This window comes from Idiotropiscis lumnitzeri, chromosome 10, assembly GCF_059441095.1.
Source record: "Idiotropiscis lumnitzeri isolate Australia: NSW breed Sydney's pygmy pipehorse chromosome 10, RoL_Ilum_1.0, whole genome shotgun sequence".
NCBI lineage: Eukaryota > Metazoa > Chordata > Actinopteri > Syngnathiformes > Syngnathidae > Idiotropiscis > Idiotropiscis lumnitzeri.
The window spans coordinates 12174005-12194636 of NC_142400.1; the positions used below are offsets into that span (position 1 = coordinate 12174005).

The 20632-nt window shown below is 38.8% G+C and overlaps 1 protein-coding gene across 1 annotated transcript in view; it reads right to left on the reverse strand.

Annotated features, from left to right (window-relative positions):
• col14a1a (collagen, type XIV, alpha 1a) overlaps nucleotides 1-20632 on the reverse strand; it is a 91664-nt gene that overhangs the window by 47334 nt on the left and 23698 nt on the right. Inside the window, exons 6-22 of the mRNA XM_088306579.1 lie at nucleotides 17207-17362; nucleotides 16986-17105; nucleotides 16650-16814; nucleotides 16375-16539; nucleotides 15159-15310; nucleotides 14150-14279; nucleotides 13318-13463; nucleotides 13050-13179; nucleotides 12604-12743; nucleotides 12259-12385; nucleotides 10923-11062; nucleotides 7880-8012; nucleotides 7467-7502; nucleotides 6300-6442; nucleotides 2712-2844; nucleotides 1608-1730; nucleotides 709-858 (exon numbers count right to left, since the gene is read on the reverse strand). Of these exons, the coding sequence (XP_088162705.1) occupies nucleotides 709-858; nucleotides 1608-1730; nucleotides 2712-2844; nucleotides 6300-6442; nucleotides 7467-7502; nucleotides 7880-8012; nucleotides 10923-11062; nucleotides 12259-12385; nucleotides 12604-12743; nucleotides 13050-13179; nucleotides 13318-13463; nucleotides 14150-14279; nucleotides 15159-15310; nucleotides 16375-16539; nucleotides 16650-16814; nucleotides 16986-17105; nucleotides 17207-17362 (2289 nt within the window). The remainder of the gene's footprint in view (nucleotides 1-708; nucleotides 859-1607; nucleotides 1731-2711; nucleotides 2845-6299; nucleotides 6443-7466; nucleotides 7503-7879; nucleotides 8013-10922; nucleotides 11063-12258; nucleotides 12386-12603; nucleotides 12744-13049; nucleotides 13180-13317; nucleotides 13464-14149; nucleotides 14280-15158; nucleotides 15311-16374; nucleotides 16540-16649; nucleotides 16815-16985; nucleotides 17106-17206; nucleotides 17363-20632) is intronic.

Consider the following 20632-nt stretch of genomic DNA (forward strand, 5'->3'; position numbering starts at 1 on the left):
TTTTAATTTTCATCCCTATAGTTGCGAACTGTGGTGAGGAAAAAAGCATTCTGGACGTACAAGACAACAAGTAAGCAATTTGTTGCTTTTGCGTTTTTGCTTTGTAATATTGTCCCTGGAGGACAAATTATTAACAAATGGAGCTTTGTAGTTTTCCTGGTGTGTATCTTTTCATATAAAACCCCCTTGATCGAAATCTATGTTTAAAATGGCGTCAAGTCATTTTAGGTTTGTACACCCCCTGAAACCATCTATATATGAAAAGATTGTTCTTGAGGATAAGCGCTCCGGAGAATGAATGAATGCTTTTGCCGTATGACGTGGATATATGAATATTGTCCTGTTGGTCCGTTGCAGGAGTCTCCAAGGAAATCTGTGCCTTTAATATGCATGTTGCATTTCTACCGTTGCTGTTATTGCTTCCTCTGTGTCCTCACTCAGTCACACTGTCCTTCCCACAAATCTGCAAGGAAGACTTAACCTGACAGCAATGTCCCATTAAAGCTCAGGAATTCAATTTAAGATCTCATTTTAACCACGCTGTCATCATTAACCTTTTGCTCCATCAAACTTACTGCAAGATGGATTCCATTTCAGTTTCATGCAACACACACAGCTGCTCTCGACAACACCGAGGACAATTTTCTTTTTCAACGTGAATACCATCAGATATCAAGCATTGTTGAATAAAACTGAGTGCAGGCTCACACGTCTTCGCGTTCGCCAGCAGTGGTTCACTTTGTCCTGAAGGGTAGACGGCGGTCACTTGTACGCTGTACTCTGTGCCACTTTGCAGATTCATAAGGAGAACCGAGTTAACGTCTTCACTCACGCTCGTCTCCAAAACTCTCCCCGTTACTGCGAATGACAAACATGCACCCGCACACACATGGAATAACACAATATTTTCTTTGCCACAAAAATAAATGTTTTGACTGATTTGGAGATGTGGTTCAATGAAATAAGTGATGACAGGAGTACTTGCGAAGTTCTAATAAATTGAGACATTGTATTTGAAGCATGTTTTTTGTTTTAGTTTTAGTTTTAGTAGTTAGTTTTTAAAGAAGAACTCGACATTAAAACAAAACCAGAAGTAATTTTGGGGAAAAATATAACAAGGAGGGGCAGCAATTATCGTCGTAAAACACCGCTGACTTAATAAAAAGCAGACGCTTTGCTTGTGTGTCGTAACCAACTAGAGAGCCAATCTGTGCACATGGCCAGCCTTATATTCTGGCAAAGTTATTTCTGTTCCTTACCCTTTAATTCCTAAAACCACACTAAAGTGGATTCCTGGTTTGGGGCGAAGCAGTTGTTGTGTTGAGATGACAGCAAGCAGTAATGGACTGTAGTGGACTCATCAAACAATTAGTGGTCAATAAGCAACAGCTGTCAATGTTGCCTCTTGAAAATGTTTCAAGGAAATGAACAGACGTTTATTTCTTTGAAACAGACGCAAGAATATTACAAAGAATGAAATAAAACTAATCAATAATGGAAACCAAAATGGTGTGCTCTCTTCCTGTAAAATGTTTTTATTTTATGCTCGCATGTGAGTCGTTTTATTCATTTTCGGTTTGCACATTTGTTGTAATGCATTTTCCTACCATAGACGGGCTGATAAAGGATCTTGTAACCAATTGGAGCAGACTGTGGCGGATCCCAGGTGACCCTGAAGCGGTTGTACCACTCTTCTGATGAACGAAGGTTTTCAGGAGACAGGAGAGGCACTGGAATAAAAACAAAACAAAAATAAATAAATAAATAAATCAAAGAAAAACAAACTAGCTCATTTGAAATATTATTGAACACATAATAGATTGGAAGCAGGCTGATTACTGAAGAACCTCGTTTTAATTTTAATGGACTCAGTAGGAGTAAAATGTTCATTTGGAATATTCCCGTAGTGCGAGTACAAATAAAAATATTAAGTAACAGAGTTTCCCGACAATTACAATGTAATTTATATGAAAAAAAAAAGAAAAAGAAAATGGCAAGAAAATATCAGTGAACAGTGTTTGGAATATTGCACATGTCGAGAAGTACTTTGAATCTCCAGCAACAAAAATGAGGTTGTGGCTGAGTGAGTGTGGCTTCACATCATCAATAATTGATGTTCCTCATTTATGAGGCGACAATATGAATATTAGGCACGGCTGGTTTGTCGTTATGACTTCGGTGAAACATTGAATTCATGTTTTAAATTGCAAATGTAGCGAAAGATATGGCAAAAAAATGTTTTGCTGGGATTCTAGGGTTGCTTTAATATGTTTATTTCCTGAATAATTGATGTGAAAAGACAGCAGAAAATAGATGATCTCGTCATGCGCATCGTACATGCGTGTCTGAAGTCTGATTTATTACTACGCAACTTGTAGGCACAGAGGTTTTTATTTGCAATAAGGCCGGCTATAGACCCCTCATATACGATGATTTCCAGCATGCCTTCTCCCTTTCTAACGAGGAGGCAATCAGTATTTCTCACGGGAATGGTTGAGGTAATCAATAAGGAATTGAGCAGCGCCTCGTGATGAAAAGAACTGCTGTAATTATGAATGGTCCTCATTAAGACAATTAAGAAGTCATTAGTGTTTGTCATTCGCTTCATTTGAATTTTATGTCATGCACGTCGGTGGAAAAGAAAATAATGTTCCTTGCTCATCTAAGAAACGTGTTGACATAAAAGTTATGTGCGTGCGTGTGAGACTTACATGTAGTCCCCTGCGTGGACACACTGATGCCATCGACCCCATCGGTGTACACTGGCGTGACAGTTGCTCTGTACTGCGTGTCAGGAAGCAAGGACTCAAGCAAGATAATTTTCTGACTACCACGAACTAACACCTAAACACACACACACACACACACACAAATGCATGCACACACATTTAATCACGGTATAATAGGAGGCAAGGTTCACATTCTACTCCTAAGGGAAAGTAAAAGTGACATACAGACCAATTGCAAAGCTCAAACACAACACTAAACGTACCGTAAGGGCATTCTTGGGATGAAATAAACGCATTTAGTGCGTGGGTGTGGGTGCAGGAGGGGAGGGGGAACGGGGGGCAAGGCTCATTTGGTGACAGATGGCAGAATGCTATGTGTAACTTAAGGGATTTAAAGCACAACTGTTCAGCAATTCTGCTCACTTCAGCTCAGTCAATAAAGTCACATGAGGCCAAGAGTGAGATGGAGCAATTAAAGTGGGGTATTAGTGTTGAAGTTACTTCTCTTTCAGCATTTGAATGTGCTTGTTCCCAGCAAATAAATTGGTTGCCTAAGAATTCAGCCTCACCAAAGGGCCGAGTTATATATCGTACAAAAGTAACCTGATCACCGTGGTGTGTGGTTGAGATGTGAATATGAATCAAGACTCATATTGAGTGATGATGACTCTTCGAAACAGTCAGTGGCAGGTAATATAAAAAAAAAAAAAAAAAAAGTCCTCTCAAGGCTAACTTTAAGGTCGATCGTTCTGGAGCGTTTCATCAAGATCTGCATTCGCCGTAGAAATTTGATGAGCCATTTTCAAAACACTATGGCGGACCGGAAATTAACTGTGCCAGTCCAACTTTTTACGGGTCACAAGCCCACAAAAATAGGGAGACTTGGATTCAAAATTGGCTCCATAAAAGCAGTGAAGATAGAGACACGTGGCCGAGACTTGTGACCCGTATCACAAGAGATCATGAAATGGGCCGCAGGGAAATTTTTAATTGAGCTAAATTTGTCAGAAAAGGATTATTCATTTACTGAAGGTAAAGTATCTTTGCCAAATATGTATAGGCCATGGATAAATACTTGACAAGAACTCAATCTGAAGCGGGTCTTCTAACCTAGATGAAGGTGCGAGCATGAGTAGTGGTCAGAAGACAACAAAATAAGGTGATCACCCGACAATAAAATTGATTTATTTTGAGCTAGCACAGTTTGCGCGCGTGGGGGGGGGGGGGGTGCAACGTTTCCAAGCAATATGAAATGCCATCTCAACATACAAAACAACAGTCACTAGCCTCCAGATTTCTCATCTACTGATTTTCCCAAGACCATTCTTTGTTACATTCATCTGCAATGCCAAACATGCATGAAAAAGTACTTCAAGCTTTCAATTAAAAAAATTAAAAATACTGTCCAGGAGAAAATCTAGTGATGATAACATCTGTACACAATAATTAACTGTTGGCTCATGTTGTGAACATTTGCTGCTGCTGACACACTTGCCAATCAATTTATCAATTTCGCACTGCTTATTCAGTTGAGGGTCACGGAAAGAGACGGCCCTTATCACAGCTGATTTGGATGAAAGGCTGACTCCCCCATGGATCAGTTGCAAGACAACAGCAGGTTGATGAAGAATAGGCAATTGAGAGGGAATTGATCCCATGCCATCTTCACAAAAGTGAGCTCTTTGAAGCACTACACGACTATCACGCTTGCCTGCTCTGAGTCGCTTCAAATTTACGAAAGAGACACAAGAACAATTATGTGCCAAGCTGTGGTCAGGCTTAAGCCCTTGTCCCACTTTTGTTTAGCAACTGTTTCCTCATCCAACCCTGATTGTTTCTTTTGTTCGTCTCTCCGCTGTGACCCATCTCTGAAGCCGCTGAAGTAAATGGTTGCTGAAAGGATAATGGAATGTCCTCTGGCTTGGTCAGGCCTCTCCATCTTGTGCGGCTCTGACGCCACAGCGGGAAATTAAAACGAGAAGGGGAAAAAGTGGTAGAGGGATGAAAGTAAAGGGAGGCAAAGTTGGGTAGGAGGAACAGATGGAAGGGAGGTAAGGGAGTCGCTGGTTGAGATGGAAGGTGAGCATCAACGAACTGGGATTGGGGAGGCCAAGTGGACCGGCACTAAATGTGTAGTAATCGGTTTTCTGATGGGAGTGAGTGATTACCAGAACCAACCACTACAAAGTATGTTGTCGACTTTTTTGTAAAATCAATGTATACAACTCCCCAGCGTGTTCTCACAAGAATTTTTGATGTGTGAAACGCAAAATGATGTGAACAGAAAACGAGAGATGTGTAATTTTTTTGCATTTATTTATTTATTTCTACCAAAATCATTCATGTATATGTGCGGGTTTTCTACTTCATCTTAAGTTGACTGTCCTTTTTTAACATTCATAAGAGAGTTTGAAAACAAAATGTTGAAATTTTAAAAACTTGACAGCAGTTGATTAATTTTAAGAGCATGAATACGCACTACCAACATTATTGGGTTTTACTTGGTAAGGGCTTACACAGCTGAAAGGGGAAGTCAAGTCAAAAAGTTTCTTTACAATATCTTCTATAGACCCCCACTAGTTGACACATGGTATTCTGATTTATATTGGATTTGTGGAATATGATTTAAGATAATGATTCCAACTGTTTTAATCCATCTCAGGAGGCGGCCATTTTGAATCTTCCTTATTATGTCACAGTGCTAAAGGCAGGGGTCGCCAACCTTCTTGGCTAGTAATTCATTCACGGGGCTACCACTTCTGAAAACACAAATTTGCTCAAATTACCCTTACCCAATGGTATTACTGGAGACTAACAGATTTCATGAAAATAGCAAAAGAAGAAAAAAATCTGCAAAAAAAAAAGTTGCCATGTATTCAAATTAGTTCTAACATGCACACACACTACAAAATGAGACAAAATTAATGATGTTCAAATATCTCCCTACCCCCCGCCCCCAAACGAAATTGGCCAATTTTTGCCTGTGGTGTTCTCTGTTAAAAAGTTAAATGAATTAATTAAAGAACAAAGTACTGTCAATGAATCAAATATAATGCCTATAATTCATAACTTTACTGTTGTCAGTAATAAAGGAGAAAAACAAAAAGTTCTTTTCTTTTTATTTTCTTTCTATTTTTTATAATTAATCGGCCAATTCATTAATTATCAGAATTTTATTCTGCCAAATGTTGGAATTTGCATGGGCTACAAATATCGGTTGGGAGCGAGTTTTTATTACATATCTTTTAGAAATGTATGATAGTCATTTATGTGAAGATAGTGACTGCATTAATGATTTCTTAATAATAAATGGGAAGCATAAATATCAATCAGACCCTCTGAACTAAATTGGAAATGAGTTTATCCCATATAGTCTGTGCTATCAGTAAGTGACAGTACAAGCCGAATAGGCAGCCCACTGAGATAGATAAAGACGGGTGGATTTTTCTGCTTAATTCAATTCCACAAATGCAATATTAATCATACTACTGTGATAAGACATGTGAGGGCGCATAGAACAAATTATTGTAAATAAATGATTTGACCTAACTTCCCCTTTAATAAACTCACCGTCTCCACTTTGTGATCGGCCCCCATGCTGGTGTAGGACAGCCTGAAGCGCTCCACGCGGGGGTCGTCCAGCTCCCATGATGCCTTGAGACTCTGCATGGTCTCGTCACTCAGTTTAAGATTCCTCACCGCTTGGCGGGGGGCTGTGCAATGGCAGCATCGGCACAAAGTATTCAACGGTCAGATTTATCCATCAAAATGTCTCTGAAAACTGGTAGCAGGTTTAAATGTGCTGCTGTCAGCAATGGATTGGACAGATTTAAAATGTCAGAGACATTACAAGACAGTTGTAATGGGAGTGTGTTCCACAAACGGTTTTTTATTGTTGTTTTTTTGCCAATGGTCTTGATAGCACCTTTAAAATGTTTGTGCACATAAATCAAGCTTGAATTGCTAAAATCTGTAAAGCTACTTCCATGAAGAAACTGTTAAATAAAAGCCTTGGAATATAGATGTTCACTTTTTAAAATTCCAAGCAAGCCTTAAGCTATATTACGTTTTGTTTTGAATTTTTAAAGCTTTGACTTGGGAAAAGGCTTTAACACACACGACACAAAAACAATCCAGATCGCCTCTGGGTCACCCTTGAAATAATTAGTTTGAACCACAGTTGCTGGGTGAATCCAATTCAGTAACACAACCGTAACTTGCTTGTCTGTGTTGCGGATTTGATTTGATCACACAAAGACAGAGCATGAGACTCGAAACCGTTCGAAATTCTCCCGGAACTCACTCGATGTGTGGAATACTAGTAGTGTGCACTGAGATTTGGTGACTTAAGACGTTGTAAATGTACTCTGGCTTGAACCATAATTAAAACTCAGCAAGGCTCTCCATTGAGGCTCAATAAAAGCAATGACCGTTTGAGTGTAGACTTCTTTTCGTTGAGATGAAATGCGTTACGCTTACAGAAACAATTTATGTTTTAACATCACTGATCCTCAATTTAATTTTTTTTCTTTTTTTTTCTTTGGGGCAAAATACATCAAATGTGCATGATGGAAGTTGGGTCCCACTACAGTATAATAAATGTACAATGTGTCTGACTGTGTGACAATTTGGACATCTGACAGATGTTAAACGAGGTGTGGTAATGAGTGTCATGTTTCGCTATATTTCATCACGGACATTTTTACTCTTTCTGCAGTCTATTTGCGCTCTTCTTACCAGAGGTTGTGGTGGCGATCGTTGTTGTCTTGGCCACTGGGGAAATACAGAGAGCATCAATCACATAATTAGAGGAAACCCAGCAACTCTCTATATCAATAGCTCAGGTAATTAGATAGATACATACAAATCATTGATGGGGAAAATAGATTTTCTCCTCTGAGATAAACAAGGACAAACAAGTCAATGCAATTAGTCACATGTGGAGTGAGAGTCTGAATACAGAATTTTTTTTTTTTTTTTTTTTGATGATGCGACATATGTTTGAGCTGATTGGCATTGTACCGCCCTGAGAGCAAAGTGCAGCGTGAGAGTAAGCAATTGGACAAATTCTATTGTATTGATTACATGTGTCAAGGTCAAGTTCTTCAGTTAGTAACAGGAATCGCTGGTGCTTGTGAAATATGTCTTACAAGTGGTCTCTGTGACAGAAACAGCGTCGCTCTCTGACTGGTCTTTGAAGACTGCCATCACCATAACTTCGTATGCTGTGGAAGGCCTGAGATCTGTCAAAGTGTATCGGTTATCGCTTCCACTCAGGACCACCTAAAAAGGAAAAACGCACATTTTATATTCCATTCTCGCAAAAATGCATGCCTAGACTTACATATGATCCAACTCAAGAATGTTTCACTGTTTATGTATTTTCCAGATTTTAAAATGTCTTGTCCACACTTCCTCTATAGTAGTAGTCAAAGAGAGCAGGGACTCGTAACAAGTCAAAATTTAATAATAGATTTGTGGCAACAGACCAGTAATCTGGCAGAAGTATTTATTCTCTGAATTCAATGCCAGACTTCTAAATCCAAGGTCATTAATTCGTCGTGCGGGGGCAATAGAAACTAAAATAAGGGAACCTAAGTAAACAAAGAGAAATGATGGTCAAATGGGTCATTGCAAAACACAAATGGAAACAGGAAAGGTATACCTCATTGTATTTCATTATAAGAAATAAAAAATATTTTATTACTATGAGTATTTGATAAATTGGTCGTTGTTATCATTTGAATTCCGAAGTGATATTTTTTTATATTTTTAATGCCAAAATTCCTTCACCATTATGTGTCTGAAATGAAATTGATATGTATTAGCTGAAATGACAGCTAAAAAACAAGGAGAGCAGGAGAAGCTTATCCATGCTTTCATCTCCAGTAGACTTGATTTTTGTAAAAGTCTTCTCCGGGGACTTTGACAAAAGAGCTAAAACAACAGCAGCTCACTCAGGTAACTGCATCTTGGGCTCCGATCCAAACACATCGATCAGAACATATTAGTCCAGTCCTCAAGGCGTTGCACTGGCTGCCAGTTAGCAATAGAAAAGATTTTAAAATTCTACGACTGGTCTATAAATCTGAATGGGTTAAGTCCATAATACTTTAAATGCTAACTGAATTTAAAACCAGTACAGCTCTAAGGTCGTAAGACTCAATTAGGGGAGCCAAGGTTTCAAAGCAAACATTTAGCTGTTATGCAACACGCAACTTGAATCAGCTGCCAACAGAGGTGACGTCAGCCCCAAAAATAAATGCTTTTAAATCCGGGTTAAAAACTATGCTCGTCACCTGCAGATTCATCTATTAGCAAGTTGTTTTAATTTTTCCCATTATTTTTAATTGAATTTTAAGTATTGGGAATTTATCAGAATTTTTTTAAAACAATTTTGGCGGGGTAATATTTTCTCCCCCCCCCAATGTATTTCAATGAACTGATACATATGCTGATTTGTGGGCCAACCCGTTCCCTATGCTCTGCGAATAATGTGACAGTAATTCAAACATGTGCAGTGACTGCCAGCTGGAGCGGCAGAAGTCCAAACAACATCTGTAATTTGTTTGAGACAAAAACAAATAAAACTCCAAGGTGAAACTTACATGCCGAATAACTCTCAAATTAGAAGTAATTCGACAACCAGACCGCAGTGTATCTTTCATGATTTAATCTTCCTGTGTTTGTGAGGCATATTTCTATTTATCTATTTATGGTAACTTTGTTTTATGCATAAGCCTCAGGGGCATATGCCAAATTAAAGAAAGGAGTTTTGGTGGCAGAACACAATAACAAAAGATTCAAAAGATGTATTTGGGTGCAAATAAATAAAACAAGTACAAATGAATACATTTCATCATATGACTCTCATACATAAAGTATTCATCTTATAAATCAGTTTATAATAGGTCTGAATGGTCTTCCGTTGGAGTGCCAGTCAAATTGTGTTGCTTTGTAATATTAAATAGCTGTTGGTAGGGGTAGAGCCATCGTGTCACAAGTGATGGGTACAAATTATTCAGGAGCAAAGCAATTTAGGAACAAATGCTCATTGTTTTGCATGTAACTGCTCATCTCCACAGTGGCCAAACAATTAAAAAAGCAAACTGTTAAACTATGGTTGAATATACCGCAATGGCAGTAAAGCACAACTATTCAGATAATCAAATGCCCAATACCCAAAGTACTGGCAAAATTGCACTTTTACTTACTCGTGTGTATTCTCACCCATTGTCATTTTTTTTTATTATATTGTAAATTGTAATATGAGTGGTATTGTTCCTCTCAATGGCTATATTTTATTATTTATTTATCCTAAATCCATTTAATATATTCTTATTTTGATTTTTTGAATTTTATTTTGGTATAAAAAAAGTGAGTGGTATCACACATCCCTATTATTTATTATATATAATATTTTGTACATAATTGACAGATTCATTGGCTATCGTTATGTTTTTATGTGAAATATTGGAATCGGCCACAGGAAATTTGATACGCCTGTCAGTGTGTGTGTGTGTGAGGGGGGGGGGGATTCCCCCATCTGGTGAAAGCCTCCCTGCGCCTCCTTTCAACTACGCCCCTGACTGCTGGTACATGTTTGCTGAGTGGGTAAGCAAGTGCTCACGAGCCCCGCATGCAACCTACCTCTCCAACTCCCAAGATTGTTATTTCCAGCACTGATCACTCTCACCAAGAGTGCACACACACACAAGCAGACACCCCCACCCACGCGCGCACACACACGCACACACACACATACAGACTTTAAAGACACAAGAGAGCTCTATCGCCTCCTCACAGTTGTCTCCAAGGTCTAGATCAGTGTTATAAAACACCCGAGCCATTCATTTCTTGCTCCATTCAGCCTTTATTTATACTCAGTCATGTCTGGGGTTTTACCAGCTCTAGTGAAGCAGTTAGGTGCAAGCAGCACACGCGCCACTTTATCAGAGCACACACAGCCATAAGTAGACTGCTGTCGTATTGAACAATAGTGGCACCCAGAAGGATAACAACGTTTGGCTTTTAATTAAATGTTCACTCATGTAATATTTTTAAAATAGATGAGAAGAGAGGACAAAATGGTGGCTTTTTAAAATGCCTTCATTGGTATGAGCATGAACCCTTCTATGTCAACCTCTACTGCTGCGGCAGCCATGTAGCAAGTGCTCATTACTGATACCGTACCTCCTTTGTGTCGCCACCTGTGAGTGGTGCCCAGGAGAGTCTATAGACGATGATGTCATCTGCCGAGTGATCCCAGCTAACCCGGAAGCCATCTGGAGTGACATCGCTGGAACGGAGATGTAGCGGACCTGGAACTGGAGCTGTGAGATAAAGTTGCGTTGAAAGCATAATGTTTATTTTGTTCGTCTATATGTCAAGTAGGGAGCTGTCAAAATTGTCAATGGTAGCAAGTTGTACTATAAGGAAAATAAATATTGACTCGATAAAATGCATGTATGGGCATTTAAAAAAAAAAAAAAAAAAAAGAAAAACATGGCCTTTGCTTCATTAAATCAAGTGACTAAAAAAAACCCACTTTGTTCTCAACTGAGGAGACCGGTATGTTCTTGCCAAAGCTCTATTTCTTTTCCACTGACTCAGCATCGACGCCTTGTCGCTTGTTGCTTAAAGGGATATTCCGACCAATCAATAACTGTTAGTATGATTGAATAGTCAGGGACAGGGAAATGACCTTTTAATGGGCCTGAGCTATTATGCGGAGGTGTAAATGAGGTGGGCATGCTGCCAATGTAGCAGAGGGAGCAGTAGGTGCAATAAAATTCCGCACTGTTTGGCGCTGTGAGAAAAATGTCTCACCTTTGAACGGTATTGATACATCCTTTCATGGAAAGTAGGAATAAATTGCCATCAGTAGAGAGTGCTTTGTAGAATGAAATACAATCAATTTAGAAGACCAAGTTAGGTGAGCATTTATTTACTTCTTCAGGTAAATTGTTGCTGGTACTGGCACAAAGCAATATGATCCCAATATGTGATATAAATTAAAAAGAAAAGTAGTAGCGGTAATTCAGCCACGCAGAAACTTCATTTACTTTGCAGTGACGTCATTTTTAGTGGGCGTTTCCATATAATGAGATCGAAAAGCCTCGCCTCATTTCCCCAAAATATTTCTACTTCCGCGTCGCTATTCCAAGGATGATTGAATGTTCGGCATGCCCCCTCTCTGACCATTTTTAAAACACATTTTTATTCTTTAGCATTTGTCTCAACATGAGACTGTCGCTGTTTTGCTGTTCTTCTGTATCTACTGTAAATGTGTTTTAATTTCTATTTGAATTTTCTGCTAATTTATATTGCACCATATGGAAAGTGCTGTTGTGAAATGCGCTGTATGAATAAAGTTGTATTGTATTGTATTGTATGAAGAAAAAAAATATCCAGAAGCTGGCATGGGATTTGATACAATTCAATTAGTGTTAGGCTGAAACAGCAATCGTAAAACAAATCCACACAACTATCTAAAAGCCATTCCTCAGTATCATCAAAAGGGACTTACTAGTCGTGAATCCATCGGTGAGCGGCTCTGATTGGCCTTCATCATACAGAGCAAATAGAGCCACCGAGTACTCCATCAGAGATGTCAGTCCTCTGAGGTCGTAAGAGCTCACGGGCCCAACTTCCATCTGAAAGACACACAATCTGATTACATTTCAGCAACCACATCTGCTTGCATATTGGGTGATTTTGTCAAGAACAAGAAGGGATGTGCTGCTTCCAAATATATTTCCTACCACTATTGAAATGCATTCACAGTATTTGTACCATTATTGTTTGAATTTTCTTATATTTGAAAAACAATATTTGCAAGCATACAACATAAAAACATATTTCATCCACACACCTCCTCAGTGACCCGCCCATTTTTCTTGACCCACGTGACACGATAACCAGTCACTCCACTGGCCGCGGGCTCCCAGCTGATGTGTGCCGACTTGTGGGTGATGTCAGAGAACTGGAGGTTACTGGGCGCACTAAGGGGCACTGAGCACAGAGAGAGAAACAGTACAGTCGACCTGCACAATCTAATGAGCTCCAACAAGATCGCAAAATATATGTCGCTAGAAAGAAAATAAAGTCAGCTTTGTCCGCAATGAGACATGAACCATTCTGTTATGGATGTAATTTGTAGCGGAACAGAGCTGTGCTGATATATATGTTTATATTCATCATGATGTAGAGTTTGACGAGAGAACACACAGTATAGTCGCCATTTTTGTGCTACAGTACTTGCAATATATTCTCTGGAATGTAAATTAAATTTACAGTGTGTGGCGATGCAACACTTACAAGTCGTTTCCTGGTTTGTAATGGGTTCGCTGGCCTCTTCTCCAAACATCGCATAAACTGTGATTGAATACTCTGTGTGGGGGATCAGCCCATCGAGCTCCAGCTCGTTCACTGCATCTGACACTTTGACCTGCAGACAAAACGTCAAAAATAATAAAAATTAAAAAAAAAAAAAAAACAATGTTCTGTTTGTAGTCAGTAATTCATTTTAGAAAGGAATCAAAAACAACAAAAAGTATGTTTGCTTCACATGTGTCTTAAACATTACCTCCTTCTCTGCTAAGTCTCCATCATCAGTGAGCGGCGCATAAAGCACCATGTAGCCTGATGCTCCCTTCACATTGTCCCAACATGCTTTTATGCTGTTGTGAGTCACATCGAACAGCTGGAGGCCTGTCACTGTGGGAAGAGCCACTGCATATGCACAAGACCGCACACAGCGAAAAACAGTCAGAAGCGGAATACTGTCCAAATGTTAAAAATCTCATCTTTGGTGTAGGCCTTAGTTGCAACTAAACAACTTTATTTTTGCACTAATAGAGTCGTGAATCAATTTTAATGACGCACAAAAAAAAAAAATGACCTCCATATAATGGGTGTCATCAAAAACAGCATGGAAGTGTATTGAAAACATAATCATGTATTATTTCCTTGGCTTACTTTTAAATCTTTATTACTGGATGTCTGCTCTGCATAATATGGACTGTATGAATAGCAAAAAGGACTCTTTTGTTAGAGAGATTTAATAAAAAGACATTTGTTATACATCCTGGACACACACACACACACACGCGCACGCACGCACCCCGACTGTGTGTCTTTAACGATAGAAGCACAAAAGCAAGTAAACTTATGAAGAAAAAGTTTTCCTATTTTTTTTTAAGAACGATTGTGCCTTTAAATATGTTTTTGATAAACTATTTACGAACTTTCAAGAGAAGTGTATACATGTGGTTTTGTCCTCTTAAATTAAAGGGGATAATCATTTGCGATTGGCTCGGTCACCGAGACATTTTAACGGTTTATTACGCTGCTAAACTTGTAATGTTACATGTTTGTATGTGACTGCCTCAAAAGCAGATGTGTGCATAAACACTTACGAGTTATTTCATATCCTCTTAGTGGTTCGCTGGCTTCATCTTCATTCACAGCAAACACAGACAGCTGGTATTCGGTCTGCGAGTTGAGATGCTGCAACACCACAGAGGTGTCACGGCCGTCGACAACAGCCTGGGGTGCGTGGAAGGGGTGCGAGAAAAAACAGATGAGATTGGGGAGCAGATGTTTGAGGGGAAAAAAGTGGCAAAATGAATGTTAGTACAATGAAAATATAACAGAACAGAGTGATGTGAACATGAACAGAAAAGAGGAGAAAAGGACAACAGTAAGGAAAGGATTTTGTCATTGGGATGCAGGTCATGGAATACGTTTTCGCCACTTTGACCTGAATGGCAATTTGAAAAGTATGCTACGATTCAGGTTCTTCTGGAAACGTCTCCTCACTTGCAGAATTAAGAACTGGTGGCAAGTAAGTCAAAGCATAAGTAAAAACGGTTCAAACTCAAGAGCAGAATTATTCCTAATGTGGCTTTATTTGGACTAATTTGGTCACGTGTCTTTTTGGAAGATGACGGGAATGTCAAACGATCAGTCCATGAGCTCCATCCACTGCCCCTTCATACTTTAAGAATGAAGAACACTTTCCTCCTGGCTCTAAAGCATGCGCTGTTATATTTTTGGTTTGGAGTTGATAAACAATATGAACAAAAGTTTACTTTAAAGTACAAAAGGAATTCAAACTTGCTCCCGCCCTTTAGAAGTTTTCACTTATTTGTGAAGATTCTTCGTTTTGGATTGTGTCTGTTCTGGACCTTGCTTTGACCACGAGGGCACACTTATGCAAGAACAAAATAAAGTTGGAATTATAGATTAATCAGCCATGGTGTGGTAAGATGCCGAATTAAGGCACAGACTATTGAGGGCTACAAATGAAATGTGATTGATTTAATAATTGTTTGGGCTGTATATTCACAGTGAAAACCAAATTAAATTCCGGACTCTGATTTTTCTGATGAAGAAAAATCTCCAGAAATGATATAAGGCCTTTACCTCCTGTGGTTGTCCTCCCTGAACAGGGAAATAAACCACTCTGTATTTCGCTACACTTCCAGGGGAGTGGCGCCATGTAACTCGAAAGCTCCTGGCAGTGACCTCTGATGTCACCAACACTGACGGTGGGCCAATTCGTTCTGGTGGCTGTTCTGAAAGGTGAAAAAATAAGTAAAAAATTGGATGCACTGAGATCAGAGGCAGAATACATCATATATCCATCCCTATACGAACAGATATTAGATTTTAATTTTCCTATTATTGCTGCTGGTTTAGACTTAATGTTTATAATAAGTAAGTTTGGACTCATTAAGACATATTAGGGTCGATTTGATTTATGTTCATTTTTATATGGACGGCAATAAGGATGAGGTCCTAACTTAACAAAATGGTAAATACTATATAATATTAATTTGACTATAAATATCTTTTTGAAGGTCAAATACTTTTTTTGTCAATATTAACTATGTTAATTTAACGCGAGACCTCCATCATAGTGATACACTTGCAAGAAATTCCCAAGATAAGATAGAGGCTATTGTGCAAAAATGTTGAATAAGGAGTCGAATAGTGAAACTCATACAGTAAACTGCATTACAGCGGTGATAGGGACCAGAGCAGCCCGAGAATAGCAAAAATCCGCGTACAATTGACACACATTCTAAATGCATGGAAGGGAAAAAAATGTAACCCCAAAAAAAAAAAATCTTTAAAAAAAAAAAAAAAAAAAAAAAAAAAAAACTGGTAAAAACCACCGTTTTCCACACACAAAAAAAGTAGGATTAAAAAAAAAAAAAAAACATGAAATTATTTTTCAAAATATTGCAGAAAAAACATCTTTGATTAGGTGACTTGAATAGGTGAACATTTTACACAGAGGTGCCGAACACAGGTGCACTTTATATATTTTCTGTACAAACAGAGTGAAGCATTTCGGGAATTTTTTTTTTTTTTTCATAATTCAGAGGAATTTACCTTACAGCTAGTGAAAATGCAAAATTTAATACATTATTTATTATATCCAAATTTCGCAGTCCTGGTCTTCTGAGTGTTTAATTCATGATAATGGTACTTTTATATTCTTCCTATGATATTCGAATTTATTTAGATGCACCTTTATTTCTATTGGTTGCACATTGCACTAGTACGCCAAGGTCCACGTAGTCCTTCCAGTCACTTAGCCCGCGATTTACTTAGTGTGTCATTGTCCACTTACGCTCCTTAATGTCCTTGTCTTGCTGCTCCACTTGCTCACACACCGTTCTAGTCAGTCCTTCTACAATGGAGCTCATAACATTAAAGTCAGCAACATTATATACGTGAGAGTCATCTGGCTCTGAGGCGATGGAGCGCAGCTCGTTCTCATCAGCATTCTTTACACCTGCAAAGAAGAGGGAATTATTTTAGTCTATTCCAACTGTGGGCACTTGCAATGGGGCTATAACGTGATAATTCACAACTGCTGTCATCTCGGTGTGTGCCCGATCTCACCAATTGCAAACAGCTCAACGCCAGCTTTTTGCAGGCTTTCTGCAGGCGGTATAACGTCATCCTGAGACTTCCCATCAGTAATGAGGATCCCGATCTTAGGTACACCAATGCGGGCACCAGACTCAGGCTTGAAACAATTCTCTAAGATATAGGACAGTGCAAGCCCTGGGGATAGACAAAGATACAAAAAAAAAAACACAGAGCAGGCGTGGAGGTATAAAAAATTGTAGAGTTACGATTTATATAATCTATCAATGAGAGCAATACAAGACCAACCGAAGGGACAATGAGTTGAGTGAAATGGATAAATTAAAGATGCCAATAACAAAAAGGCACCTGTGAGAGTGTTTCCTCCTTTGTAGGGAAGGTTCTTGACAGCATCAATTACAGCTTCTTTGGTAGTGAAAGCATTGAGGTGCCACTCCATCCTGGGATCACCACTGTACTGAGCCAGACCTACAATCACACCGAAACTTTGATGGCGCAAATGCACAGGAAATGAAGACATTTTTACAACCTACACGAGTTTCAAAATGGAAAGGTGATGGTTGAAGTACCTATCCTGGTCTTATCGATGCCAACATCAAAGGCGTTGACTAGGTTTTCCAGGAACATGCGGACCAGCCGGAAGTTGAGACGACCAATACTCCACGAGCCGTCTACGAGGATCACAATGTCTGCTATGGCCTCAGTATGGCACAAAAACTGCTCCGCTGGAAAGACAAGACCATTACAAATGAAAGGCTAGTATCACATTCATTAAAGCAAAGACCTCCACCAAGGCTGCAAAGTTATCCAGACGTGTGTCTGAAAAGCTGGTTATAAAATTTGCAAGTTACAGGGTTGTACTGTTCGTACTCCAGTCCGAATGTGTGACACAATTATGAAGTGGGTGACACCAGCCACACAAGAGAGCTTTATTTCCACCGGTGGTGCAAATTCTTGGGGGTTACTGCCCCAATTGACCCCAATAAAAGTTGACGATAACATACAACTGATGAACGTGAAAATCAGTTCCCTTATCTGAAAAAAATATCTTTTGTTCTTTTATGCTCTTCCATTGGTCACTTCAATATCACATATTTTTCAGACTATAAATCACATTTATCTTCATAATACAACTATGACAAAATTAAGTCAAAAGGAGGATATCTGCACAGCCAAAAAAAAAGTACACAGCTGTGAACCTTTTCTGAGAATGCCCTGGAGTCAATGTTCCCTCTAATTTTCCTCGCGTCTGAGCATTCACACAAACTCCTTGAGCATCCATCGGAACACGGTGAGCAACCTGAGACATGCACACGGCAGCCAAACCTGGTTCATACCTATCCATATCTGTACCACATATCATATCCAACACCTGAGATCATAACTAGTTACGTCACGTCGATATGTTTAAAAAAAATAAAAAAAATCAAACAATCTATATATCAAAGTAGAACAAATCGGCGAATAGAGATTTGTGACAAATAAAATCAGTCCTTGTTTGTAACTGTTATTTTGCGCACATATTCATTTTAAGCATAATTAATCAATTCTCAGTACAATTTGTGTCTATACGGTCACACATTGCCCACTCCTGAATAATGAAAAAGTTGTCATTTAATAAAGCACAAAAATTTCTTGTCACAGGACTTCTGAAACAAACAAAAATGCCCATATTCTGATGTTTTAGTGAATGTGAGTTAATGTGTGTCAATGTGTGCTTCAAATTATTGTATGGGAAGTGCGAATGGTGTGACGACCTGTTTGGAGATTAAACTGGGGGTCCAAAAGATGAAATAAGTATCGAAATTTGTGCATGTGGTGCACGCCAGCATCATCGTGTGCGCTTAGATGGTGAGAGCAGTGCGCAATTGCTCACACGGGGGTACACTGCCCGAAGTAATTAACTTTGATTTAAAAATAAATACATAAATATTTAAATAGCTTATTGTTTTGTTAACGCATGGAGGATGTAACTAGCTAGTTTTTGGCAGTATGAAAAACTATTTCAGCAAAGCGATTTCCATTAACCTGTTGCGGTTTGAGAAGAGAAAGAAGAAGAAGAAAAACCCCCTCAAGCTTTAATTTGACCAAAACCAAAACAAGTAGTTGGCTACATTCAGACGGCTCCATAATACGCAGTCAACGCTGTAATTTATTTGCAAAGGCAAATTCATTGCTATTGTATTTCAAATCTTTAAATTGACATAAGCAGGTTAACAGTTTCGTTTGGACCTTGTTGATCAAACTCTTGACAAATTCAACGCGTCTCGGATTAAAATACGACACAAACCTGTATAATCTGAGAAACATTTGGAACCGTAATCATCTGACAATTTTTCAGATTAAATCCTTCCAATGTTGTTGACAATGACCCACCATCACATATTTGATATACATTACTTCTGCAATCATGTGGCTATTGAGTCACCCAACACACAAATAATTCACAGGGAGACGTAGGAAGTGGACATCAAATCAAAGCCCTGCCTTGTGACCAACACATAAATATGCATACAATGTTGTAGATGTCAGAGCGATTGCTCGGTTGCGACTGTGATTCGTGCTGATACATTTCATCGCTACACACTGCCTGCCTTGCAGACAACTGCCAGCTGGTCAAAGGTGCCTCTTCTCCCCCAAAGTCCCATCTGCCTTAGTTGTTCTCTTTTTTTTTCCACCACCAAATCCCCTTCATTCCCCCCCTCGCATCGAACACCTTCGCTCTTTCCAGTTGAAATTACACATCTTGGGGAATAGTGGCCAAAAGATCATTTATGACACATGGCATGAAAAAAATAAGACGAAATGAGACCCAGTGAGAAGGCATTAAGTCTTCTTTGGGTATGACTACTTCTGATCTTTTTTTTTAAGTCTGTAAAGTCTTGCCAAGGTATTTTATGTGCATGTCCATTCCCATTGGTTGAAAGGATGAATGCATAGTTGGATGGACTTTTCGTAAAGTTAAAAAAAAAAAAGAGTTGGTCACATTAAGTTGAGGACTCTGTGTGGACAAGCAAAGTTCTTCCTCATCGATACCCCGACGGACCTTCATTTGCACATCTGGGCACAGTCATGCAGTTAGAGACTAAGATGTGATCATAATTACATGGTAACGTAAAAAAAAACACAATTGCAGTTATTATTAACTAATGGTGTTTAAAGTTAATTATTGCAGTGGATTTTAAGGAAAGCATCTGGGCTCTCCTCTTTCACATCCAGGAATTAAAGACTCAGAGCATTTGGCGCTAAACTGTCTTTGATTTATCAGGTGCATAACAATGTTGCTGGGTGAACTATGTTTGAACCTTATTTGCATATAAGCTTGTGATTAACATACCTAGTGCCATAACTGATCCTATTTTCATGCTCGTACACAAATGGATGAGCATCATCTGTGATTGTTTCGCAAACACAACGGTTAAACCGATGGGCCACCTGGTGTAAGGGATCAAACGCAAAGGAGGCCGATGGGGAAAAGTTTGGGGCTCCAGGACAATCGGATTATCAAGCAGGAGCGATGAAAATGTTACAAAAACTGTGACAGCCGCAATTAATAATACTTGCCAAAATGCTATATAAAGTGAAATGCATGCTGGCGTTTGAAATTGCTCCACTGAAAATGTTTCTAGAAAAGAAGTATATTTTGCTGCTATGCATAATGGGAATTTAAGAAATTATACATTTTCTGTAAAAAAAAATCGTGTAATGTCTCATTATCTCGTTTCGATTCAGCCAAAGAAAAACACATTTCATTGGAATACTTCATTATGGAATACTAAAATATTTGATAGCTGCAGCCTTACAGTCCCCTTCCCTGTTATATTGTCATATATTCATTGTTAAATGAAAGCCTTGCTTCAGTTTCATGAGACTAACCTGCAAAAAAAAAAATTGCTCCTCAGAATTACAAGTTTGCAACTTAAATTTAATCATTTTTTAACATTACTGCTCCTCAAAAAAAAAAAAAAAAAAAAAAGTAATTTCAAGCCTGGCAT